General features: G+C 48.0%; 1 protein-coding gene and 1 long non-coding RNA gene across 2 annotated transcripts; both read right to left on the bottom strand.

Moving 5' to 3' along the window:
- Positions 1–5016: 5016 nt before the first annotated feature.
- LOC123050571 (uncharacterized) lies at positions 5017–6244 on the bottom strand. The gene is made up of 3 exons (XR_006423796.1): positions 6162–6244; positions 5325–5391; positions 5017–5115 (listed from the first exon to the last, which is right to left on the bottom strand). It is a non-coding gene; the product is annotated as an uncharacterized lncRNA (long non-coding RNA).
- Positions 6245–7689: 1445 nt separating this feature from the next.
- LOC123050570 (probable alpha-glucosidase Os06g0675700) lies at positions 7690–10834 on the bottom strand. Its single transcript, XM_044473347.1, has 4 exons — positions 10638–10834; positions 10267–10551; positions 9746–10131; positions 7690–9671 (listed from the first exon to the last, which is right to left on the bottom strand). The coding sequence occupies exons 1-4, from the start codon at positions 10832–10834 to the stop codon at positions 7948–7950; spliced, it is 2592 nt and encodes an 863-aa protein (XP_044329282.1). The 3' UTR covers positions 7690–7947.
- Between the last annotated feature and the right edge of the window lie 308 nt (positions 10835–11142).

Genomic DNA, 11142 nt, shown 5'->3' with positions numbered 1-11142 from the left:
CATCTGCCACATAACCGCGGGCACGGCTCTCGAAAGTTTATACCCTGCAGGGGTGTCCCAACTTAGCCCATTATAAGCTCTCACGGTCAACGAAGGATATTCCCTCTCGCAGGAAGACCCGATCAGTCTCGGAATCCCGGTTATAAGACATTTCGACAATGTTAAAACAAGACCAGCAAAGCCGCCCGATGTGCCGACAAATCCCGATAGGAGCTGCACATATCTCGTTCTCAGGGCACACCGGATGAGCTAGACGTCGGGTTGGCATAGACCCTGGTTGCCCAGGGGGTGCCAGACATCGCTCGGTTTGGACCAGCACTTGGAGAAGCACTGGCCGGGGGGGGGGGGGGGTAAAATAAAGATGACCCTCGGGATGCGCGACTCCCAAGGGAAAAAGGCTAGGTGAGGCAAATGTAAAACCAAGGTTGGGCCTTGCTGGAAGAGTTTTATTCAAAGCGAACGGTCAAGGGGGTCCCATAAATCACCCAACCGCGTAAGGGATGCAAAAATCAAGGAACATAACGCCGGTATGACGGAAACTAGGGCGGCAAGAGTGGAACAAAACACCAGGCATAAGGCCGAGCCTTCCACCCTTTACCATATAGATGCATTAATAATATAAGAGATATTGCAATATCCCAACAAAGATCATGATATCCATGTTCCAACATGGAACAACCTTCATCTTCACCTACAACTAGCAACGCTATAAGAGGGGCTGAGCAAAGAGGTAACATAGCCAAACAACGGTTTGCTAGGAAGGGTGAAAAGGTTAGGGGTTCATGGCAATTTGGGAGGCTTGATAAACAGGTGATAGGTAGCGCAGCATAGCGATAGAACGAAGCAATTAGCATAGCAATGATAGTAATGAGGTCCAAGGTGACGGTCATCTTGCCTGATATCCCGCTAGGAAGAAGAACGAGTCCATGAAGAAGACGAAGCCACGAAAGCGAACCAAGCGTAGACGAACGAATCCTCACGGTCGCAACAAAACGGGAACTATCGAGAAGAAGCACACAACATGGTAAACACACCACACATGAACAAGGCATGAAGCTCAACCAAGTATGATGCATGACAAGGCTATATGAAGCTACTCATGACAAGAGATGATGCATACAAGAGCAACACATCAAAGCAAGTTTAAATGAGGCCGGAACTAACATATAACAAATCCGGTAAGTCCTCATATGCAAGTTTCGAAAATTGGACCAGAACTGAATAAACCTTATGTTCAAGTTGTTAAACAGTAAGTTAAGATGCACCAAGATGATCTACACGAAATTCTAGTCAAGTTACATATAAAGTTCATTTAATTTGGAGCTACGGCCTAGAAGATATGAGCAAAACAAGTTAAACATGGCATTGATGCAAAATGCATTCAACCATCAAGCAAACACATTCAAAACATGGATCCAACAAGGTAACATTAAACTACATGCAAAACTAAGCAAGTTTCATATAGAGCATGCTCAAAACGAAGCAACGGTGCAACACATACACTCCAAACAAGATATAATAACAATCTGTCCAAAACAGCAACTAGGCAAATTGCAAGCATCAAAGCAGTATGCTACAGCACCCTAACATGAAAACAAAAGGCATGGACGTGATGTACAGGTAAAGCATGACAAAACATGAACACCGAGTTATCTCCAGAAATCAATAGAACATGCTCCAAAGGACATGACAAGATTGCAAATAATAACAGTTCACAGACTTGGCAGAAATTACTGGACATGGCAGAAATAACATCAGGTTGCAATGTTTAGAGCAAGAAAAAAACATGCTATAGAAATATATCATAGCAAACAAAGGCATGGCATAAATCTACTAATTGCATAGAACAAAAGTCCCTTACTGAACATGAGCCAAAAAGGCACAGAACATACGATGGCACCCATGTAAACATAGCAAGTTTCATAAACAGATTCAGACTTGGTGAAAATAACAGTTCATGGCAGAAACAACAATAAGTAGGCATGTTGGTGAGCTTGAACCACTTACCACAGAATATTTCATGGCATGTGAAATCAATCATCAGTAAGAAGGCATAAATATGAAGCTAAGAATGGCAATAGAAAGTTCATAGGGTGCATGGATCACCAGCAAAACACATGTCAAAACTGAACTCCATGTTAACAGGCTGACAGCAACATTATTTAGCAATTTGAGAGGAATATAACAACAAGCTACAGCAGGCTATAAATGCAACCAAGGGCATGGATTGATAGAGCATAACATGAGTAACAAAACATCCTTAGTGAACATCTCCAGATTACGCATAGAACTCATGGTGGCAGCATGGCAACATAGCAACAAAATATGAAAAGACAGCCACAGAAATCAGCAACATCATGGAGGCTACTTTGCATGCTTGTACTAGTCACCACATAGCTCACAAAAGTACAAGACAAGAACCCCTGTAAAGATGGCATGATGCAGTTCAAAACACATGTAGAGCTCATGCTCATAGGATGCACACACAAAATGCAATGAAAAAGAGAAATCACCAAGTTATAACAGTTTCAACAGGTTAATATCATATAACACTCTTGCAACAATGATTTGGGTATCAAGATGATCTCAAACAAGAATGGCATAATGGAACAAAATGAAGAGAATCTCATGATGAACATTTTCATATATGTTACACCCACAAAACGGAGTAGCACACATGAAGTTATGGCATGATGAACCAGTGCACAAAATGTAAAGTTTTCAGGACTTGAAAATATACCCCTCTCGGATCTGGATCTAGGGATTCGGCGCGCGAACCGAGACGGCTGCGAGCTCGCCGGCGGCGAGGGCGAGGAGATGGCCGGGGAAGTCGGAGGAGGCCAGACGGGGGCGACGGCGGCGGATTCGGCCGGATCCGGGGCCGGAGTGGCCGGATCGGGCGCCGGCGAGGAGGAGACGGCGCGGGGCGACGCTGCTGGCCATGGCAGAGAGAGGAGAGGGTGAGGGTCACGGAGAGAGAGAGGGAAACAGGAGGAGAGGAGGGCGGCGACCTAGCGGGGCGGCGGCGAGGCTTGCCGGCGACGGGGCCGACAGACGGCGCAGATCGGGCGAGGTCGGGGCTCCCCGATCCAGATCGGCGGCGGCGGGTCGGGAGTTCCTGGCGCGGGGCACTGGCGGCTCGGGGGCGAGGTCCGATGGGCCTGGCGGGCCGGCCCCGGGCCCGGGCGGGCCGCGGCGGCGCGGGGCACAGGGGGGACACATGGCCTTCGCTGAGAGGCTAGAGGGCGTCGGCTGGAGGCGGCGCGCCCACTGGCGACTCGCCATGTGGCGCTGAGGAGGTGGCCGGCGCGGAACACGATGAGGGCGGCGGCGGCTGAGTGTTGGGGGCGCGAAAAACAAGGTAGGGAGGTTGGAGGAGGCCAAAAATGGCAGGGGAGGTGTATATATATAGAAGGGGCTAGGGTTAGGGGGTTAGGAGGGGTTTTCGGACCCTCGGATTGCGATCGGATGGTTCCGGACGTGAGGGGAGACAGGCTGGGCCTAGGAGGGGTTAGTGGGCTGAGAAGAGAGGGCTTGGGCTGAGGGGAGAGAAGAGAAGAGAAGTGCAGCCCGGCGGCAGTTTCGGATACCGAAACGTTCGACGAAGGTACCGGCAACGGTACCGCTATATGTTTAACGATTGGGCTATCAAACGAGCTCCGAATGCGACGAAACTTGGCAGGCGGCCTACCTAGACGATAATAAGACCGCACGCCAACTTACATCCCATTCCGAGAACATTTTTCTCCCACTCACGAAACAAGGTCTGAGAGGGGCGACGGGTGCGGCGAGAGTGTCTGGACTCCGAACGGACAACGGAGAGAACCGGGGGAACCCGAACGGATGCAAGTTTTGAAAAACATGCAGATGAAATGCAGATGATGACATGGCAAAATGCAACACGCAAACAAATGACATGGCAACGATGGCGAATAACTGGAAGACACCTGGCGCAAATGACATGGCAACGATGGCGAATAACTGGAAGACACCTGGCGCATCGAATCCGGGGCGTTACACTCTAGGTCTTGTCATGTTTTGTCAAACGTAAAATAAAAAACTTAGAATCTAGCATAATTCGGTCTATTGGGCCAAAAGGAAAAAGGTTAATGAACAATTTCAGATCAAAATACATCTTGTAAGTGAGCGTCTTAGGGACTACTTAAATAGCTATATTTGTTCTATGAAATGAGAATGGAAACTGCTAGCGGGTCAGATGCAGACTTACATAGTAAATCACATAGTAAATTAAACTGTAAATGCAGACTTACATTTAAAAAAATGAAAATTACACTGTACCTACCTGGAAATTTTCCACTATAAAACCCCTAGAAATTCCACTGTGAAATTAAACATGTAAAAATCCAGTGCAAAACTAAAGGGTTTTTACACTGTAGTTACCTCGTAAATTGCAGTGCAAAACCCCTAAAAAATACAGGGACTATCTCCTGCCCCTCTCCCAATAGAAGGAAGCATTTCAAAAAAACTTTCATCTATTACTAAACGTTTTTCTCTCATGATTATGTTAACACTGACATTCTACTTTCCAAATGTCATAGGAGAGGAGCGTGATGAGCGTAGTAACTGAAAAGGATCTACTAAGATTATCACAGGAAGAACTCATACTAAATGTGCGATGCAATTGCTAGAACTTTGGGAATATGTTTAAAATACATAAAAGGGTAAAAGGCTAAAAATATTATGATGCGGGAAACATTTTCTTTCACTACGCTCCTTCACTCCGACATTATATACAAGGTAAAAATCCCAAAAAAAATACTAGGTGCATTCAGGAGATGTCTAAAAAAAGAACTTGTGATGAACCTTGCAGGTACATTCAGGATTCAGGAGAGGTATCTACGAACATTACCGAAACTATCTACGAAAACTCCAGGAGCAAATCAGATGACAGCTTCATCACAACAAGTGATGACAATGTAAAGAAAACAACAGCTGAATAACTATTACAAGAAAATGCCGAAGGAAAACACACTAACAATCAATAAACTTACTTTATAGACACTGGAGGCAGGATTGCATCAGGAAATACCAGCAAGCGAAGATGGGGGAGGAGAATCCAATCCCTGGGACACAAACCTATTCTATAACATGAATCTGCAACAGGTACACACCACAAAAATTCAGAAAATACAAAACAATGAACATAAATGAAGGGCAGAACATTTTCAGAAGAAAGTAACTGAAAACAAATCCCTAAAAGTTGCAGGACCCTCAAGATGTTGACCCCAGTAAAGCAGCAGCTAAAACAAACTCAAGCGCAGGTGATAGCAATGAAGGAGAAAGAAAAGAACAAGAAGACTCACTTGGACAAGATGGAGACGATGAATTCCTTGATGAACAAATTACACTGCAAGTGCAGAACAAATTACACTGTAAACATTGGGTACATTACACTGTAAATGCAGGACAAATTACACTGTAAACTTGGTACAAATTACGCTAGGATTACACTGTAAAAATTGGCTAGAATACACTGAAAAGTGCTATACATGAAGGGGGCATGTACATAAATCCCCCAACTTCCTTCAGAAAATTACACTGAATGTGCTGGCACAAATTACACTGAAATTAAACTCAAAAATACATGCCTGCTTGAACTCAAAACATCATACAAAACATCTAAAGTCAATTACACATCAGCATGAGAAAAACCTAACTCTGTATAGGCACAAAAGCAAGCTACACAGATGCATACAGCATCGATCATCAGGACCTAATAGACCAGAACACAAAAATCCATGGAATCACGCACCTACAGGGGGGTCACATCTACACAATCCCCCAAACTACAACAACCCGTGGACAGGAGACATGAAAACAACCACCGCATCTACAACTATATCAGCGGCGCGGGGAGGCGCACAAATCACGCACCTCCACCTTCAGCAGGGGGTCAACCATAAAATCATGCATCTATTATGCATCTCCAACTACAAAACAGGTGCTCGGGAAGACATGCAAATCACGCATCTCCAACTCCGACAGGGAGTCAACAAAAATCATGCATCTACAACTACAAGCACGGCACAGACAAATCAGGCATCTCCACCTCCAGCAGGGAGTCAACAACATCATGCGTCTACAACTACAACAGTGCGCGAGACGACAGGGGCACGACGACAGGGACGACATGAACTCACCTAGATCTAGAACCAGACGCAAGCAAAAAGCACACGGGCAGGGAGCGGAAGAGAGCGGGAGAGAGGAACAACCAACCGCGACATCGGGGATCGAAGAGAAAGGGAACAAAAATCAAAATCGAGCGACGAGAATCGCCATGGACGGGGAGAATCGCCTGCTGTGCTGCGCCGCTCGAGCTTATCAAAACAGAGCGTCCAGAATGGGGAAAGGGGAAAAGACACTCCCCCAAATTCAAACGAGACAAAAACCGAACAGAGCCGGGCCAGCGATAACGGGCGGACAGAAAACCGCGCCCGGTAAAAAAAAGCGGACCCTGAAACAAACCCGGACAGAAAACACAAAACCAGCGCGAATCTCCATGCAAAAACGGACGGACAACAATTCGAATGATGACGAATTGCAAAACATTCAACTGTAAAATAGCAAATCCGTTGATAAAATGCCCCATCTTTGCTCTGCCTCTAGGTCTTGTCATGTTTTGTCAAACGTAAAACAAAAAACTTAGAATCTAGCATAATTCGGTCTATTGGGCCAAAAGGAAAAAGGTTAATGAACAATTTCAGATCAAAATACATCTTGTAAGTGAGCGTCTTAGGGACTACTTAAATAGCTATATTTGTTCTATGAAATGAGAATGGAAACTGCTAGCGGGTCAGATGCACATTAGGACTGGCACACGATACTATCAGTCTTCAACTGGTTGCCTCGCCGACTATAATGATAAACCTCAGCTGCCATCTGTTGAAGAACAACCTTCCTACCCCTTTGAGTTGCAACTTTGTCGCTGTACCTTGTGAATACCATACCGCATCTACAACTAATAAGCAGTACCTTGTATTTTGAGAAAAGAAAATAAACCTTCTAAGACATTTTTGAAACTCTAGATAAAATGATTACAATTTTGAGGTTGCTAGTTACACATGCCATGTGGAACCTACGAAGACGTTGATTTTTGAGGAAGCAAAACAAATCAAGGACATGTCATGTTTTGTCAAACGTAAAACAAAAAGCTTAGAATCTAGCATAATTCGGTCTATTGGGCCAAAAGGAAAAAAGGTCAAGGAACAATTTCAGATCAACATACATCTTGTAAGTGAGCGTCTTAGGGGCTACTAAAATACTGATATATTCTTCTATGAAATGAGAGTGGAAGCTGCTAGCTGGTCGGATGCTCGTTAGAACTAGCACACGATACTATCAATCTTCTATTGGTTGCCTTGCCGACTACGATGATAAACCTTAGCTGACATCTATTGCAGAACAGTTTTCCTACCCATTTGAGTTGCAACTTTGTTGTTGTACCTTATGAACCACATAGACAACTAATAAGCAGTACCTTGGATTTCGAGAAAATAAAATCAACATTGTAAGGCATTTTTGAAACTCTAGATCAAATGATTAAACATTAAACAATAGCTCATAATTACAATTCTGAGGTTGGTAGTTACACATGCCGTGTGGTGCCTACGAAGATGTTGATTTTGTAGGAAACAAAACAAATCAAGGTCTTGTCCTGTTTTATCAAACATAAAATGAAAACTTAGACTCTAGCCTAATTCATTCACGTTCAAAAATGTCCTAGTAAGTGAACCAAAAGGAAATTTCAAGGAGCAATTTCAGATCAACATACATCTTGTAACTGATCATCTCAGGGGGTGCTTAAATATCTATATTTGCTTCTATGAAATGAAAGTGAAAACTGCTAGCAGGACGAATGCACACGATACTATCAATCTTCAATTTTTATTTATTCCGATCAAAAATTGTACACAAATGGTCTCGATGTCAATGGGACATGACGAGCTTTATCTCAAACTTCTGTCCGATTGCCAGCGAGAGGCCACTGACGCTGAACACTCCACTCGTCCGGGACTTGGTGCGGGCTGCCTTGAGCTCAACGTTGTTTACATAGATAGTGAAGCTCTTTGGTGCGGACTGCAGCCCCATGAAGACCACCTTGCCGATGACCTGCGCCCGACTCGGCGCGTATGAGTTCTGAACCACATGCGAACTCACCTTGGTCGTGACCATGCCCTTGCTCTCCTCCCTGTCGCAGCTGAATCTCACCAGGGTCCAATTGCCTCCCACAGCACCCATCTCCGGCGGCTCGCCGTCATCCAAGAACAGCTCCCCACTGGCCGTCCCATTCTCCGCGAGTGCCACAAGGAGGTGGAACTCGCTTTGGCGTGCGGCGGACGTGGTCAGCTCCGCATGCTGCAGTAGTAGGATGTTGCCGCCGGCCAGGTGCGCGTTTGCCAAGTCCGCTGGCGCCGGGAGGGTCACGCGCTTGCCGACCTTCATGGTGTAGGCGAGGGAGTAGTCGTAAAGACTGAACCACCGGCCGGCCGGGAAATAGGCGTCCACCGTGGTGGCGCCGGGCTCTAGCACCGGAGAGACAAGCACGCCGCGGCCTAGAAGGAACTGCCTGTCCACGCCATAGGTGTCGGCATCCTGCGGGTAGGAGAAGAAGAGTGGCCGCGCGATGGGCGCACCCGTCGTGTGCGCCTCATACATTAGCGTGTACATGTAGGGGAGCAGTCGGTACCGCATACCCAACGCTTTCCTCGCCGACCGTGCCGTCGCCTCCCACACATAGAGCTCTCGCCGGAGCGTTGTCTTCTCTGCGTGGGCCCTGGCGAACGGGTAGAATGCACCAAGCTGAATCCAGCGGCTGCAGAGCTCCTGGGTCGTGTTGCCGTTGAAGCCGCAGATGTCGGCGCCCATCATGGGGATGCCGAAGAGGCCAAAGTTGAGGATGGTGTTGATGGAGTGCGCAAGCTCGTCCCACCGCGCGACATTGTTGCCGGTCCAGTGCGCGGCGTAACGGCCGGAACCGACAAAGGTAGAGCGGCTGAGCACGAAGGGGCGGCGTGCGGTGTCCCTGAGCAGCCCGGCGTGCGTGGCCTTCGCCTGGAGGAGGCCGAAGAGATTGTGCGCGTCATACTCGGACACGCCGTTGTAGTGCAGCGTTGAGACCGGCACGGTCCTGTAGTTGATGGGAAGGTGAAAGCCGGAGTTGTTGATGCGGTAGGGCGGGTCGTCCAACGGATTGAGAGGCTGCCACTGCTTGAAGTTGGAGGGCTCGTTAATGTCGCACCAGAGCCCATCCACAGGGATGGTCCGCCGAAACTCAGAGATCTTTCGTGCCCAGTACTCGGTGCTACGCGGGCTCATGAAGTCCAGGAAGTAGACCTCGCCTGGCCACGCCTCGCCTACCAGGTTGGCGCCGTTTCGCTTGAGGAACAAGTCCTCGTGAGCTGCTGCTTGCCGTTTGATAGCCGGGTGCACGGTGACCACGTATTTCTGGCCGTTGTTGTGGAGCCGGTCCACGAACGGCCGGAGCTGCTTGGACGGGTAGTTCACCGGATCCAGCGTGAAGTCCTGGTAACCGTCCATGTAGTCGATGTCCGACCAGATCGCCTCCATTGGGATCCTGGCCTTGGCGTAGCCGGCGACCACACCATCCAGATCAGCCACGTTCTTGTAGCCATACCTGGACTGGTGGAACCCTACAAGTGCAAGATCGAGTGAGCGTAGCAGAACAGATCATATGCATATATGCCTACCAAGAAGGTACTCGTACCGAATGACCAGTAGGGCATGGGGGCAGGGCGGCCGATGAGCTGTGTGTACTGGTCCACGACGTCTAGCGGGGAGGGACCGGCGAAGAAGTAGAAGTCTAGCACGCCGCCGATCACCTTGTAGGTGACGTAGGATCCGCCGTACAATATGTCCATCCCATTGCTGTTCAAGAGGAGCACCCCATGCGCGGCACCGCCGGAGCGCACGTCCATGTAAAACGGGTGCGAGCCGTAGAGGTTGAGGTCCGGTTGGTCGGACCACGTCACGTCCCCGTTCCACAGCGTGAAAGTGTCATTGTGTTGTAGCCGGAACGTTTCTTTTTTCTGCTCCCCCAGCCCGTACAGGGATGCCCGGTCAGCCGGCAGCGTCGATGTCACCTCCAAGTACCTGCATTCCAATTTCACGACCATCGATCACTTGCTACATACGGACCATGGTATTGATTTACATCGATCTACTTGCGGATCAACTAATTAAGCTACACCAGATAACATAGCAATGCATGGAACACTTGTAACGTACCGGTCCTTGAAGACAAGGTTGGCAGAAGTGTCAAAGAGGGTGTCGCCGGTGGAGCGACGGGAGACCGTGAAGCGGAACGGGCTGGCGTGGATGGTGAAGGTCAGGTCCGAAGACGCACTCGACATGGTGCTATTGCTCGGCATGGAGGGATTGCCTGGTGAGTCGAGCAAGACGTCCTTTGGCTGCGGCCCTGGCGCCGGGCGTGGGATGACGTCTTGGGGGACTTCCCATCGCCGATGGTCAGCATCGGTGATGCGCACGCGTAGCCGGCTGTCTGTCTCAAGACTGCCGTCGTGACAGCAAATTAAATCTGTGAGCAAGAACCAACTTATCTAGCTAGTTGATTGAACTGAAATATCAAACACACTTGCCTTGCGGTTAGGGTGAGACTCTTCACATCAGGCCCAAAATCTGCCGACCCGCCGACGAGCTTTAGCTGGGCCGACATCAGCTTCCCCGACTCAGCGGTTGACTCGACGTCATAGACTGCACTGCAATGATGGACGAGGAGGCAGATGAGGATGGTGAGGAGCACGAAATGATCAGTGGATGGCAAGCCAATCGCCATGAGTGGATGGTGTGTACAACACAAGTGATGTCCAGCATCTGCTGCACGCTCGGGGTTATATAGGCCAGTAATCATCTGAAATGTTTGGAAAGTTTTTAATACGTGCCTAGGATTACCTCTAGATAGACAGGCTATGAGAGCCAGTACTTCAATGCTTTCAAAGTTAGGACTTATCGCTTCATCCAAATGAAGAAGTAATTAATTTTTTACTTGCTAAAGAAGGAAAATAATAAATGCAAACAAATGTGAAGTGCAAATACATGCAGAGTATACATCTGGATGAAGAAGAAATTAATTTTGACTTGCTA

Source organism: Triticum aestivum, chromosome 2D, assembly GCF_018294505.1.
Source record: "Triticum aestivum cultivar Chinese Spring chromosome 2D, IWGSC CS RefSeq v2.1, whole genome shotgun sequence".
NCBI classification, from domain to species: Eukaryota; Viridiplantae; Streptophyta; class Magnoliopsida; order Poales; family Poaceae; genus Triticum; species Triticum aestivum.
This window is presented reverse-complemented; position numbering and strand designations above follow the sequence as displayed.

Bases quoted from the DNA above. Each gene is read 5' to 3' on its own strand.
- LOC123050570 (XM_044473347.1), bottom strand. From the start codon at position 10,834: ATGGCGATTGGCTTGCCATCCACTGATCATTTCGTGCTCCTCACCATC. The intron at 10,552-10,637 runs GCAAGTGTGTTT...TCACGACGGCAG, and splicing joins AGTCTCACCCTAACCGCAAG to TCTTGAGACAGACAGCCGGC. The intron at 9,672-9,745 runs GTACGAGTACCT...TTGCACTTGTAG, and splicing joins CATGCCCTACTGGTCATTCG to GGTTCCACCAGTCCAGGTAT.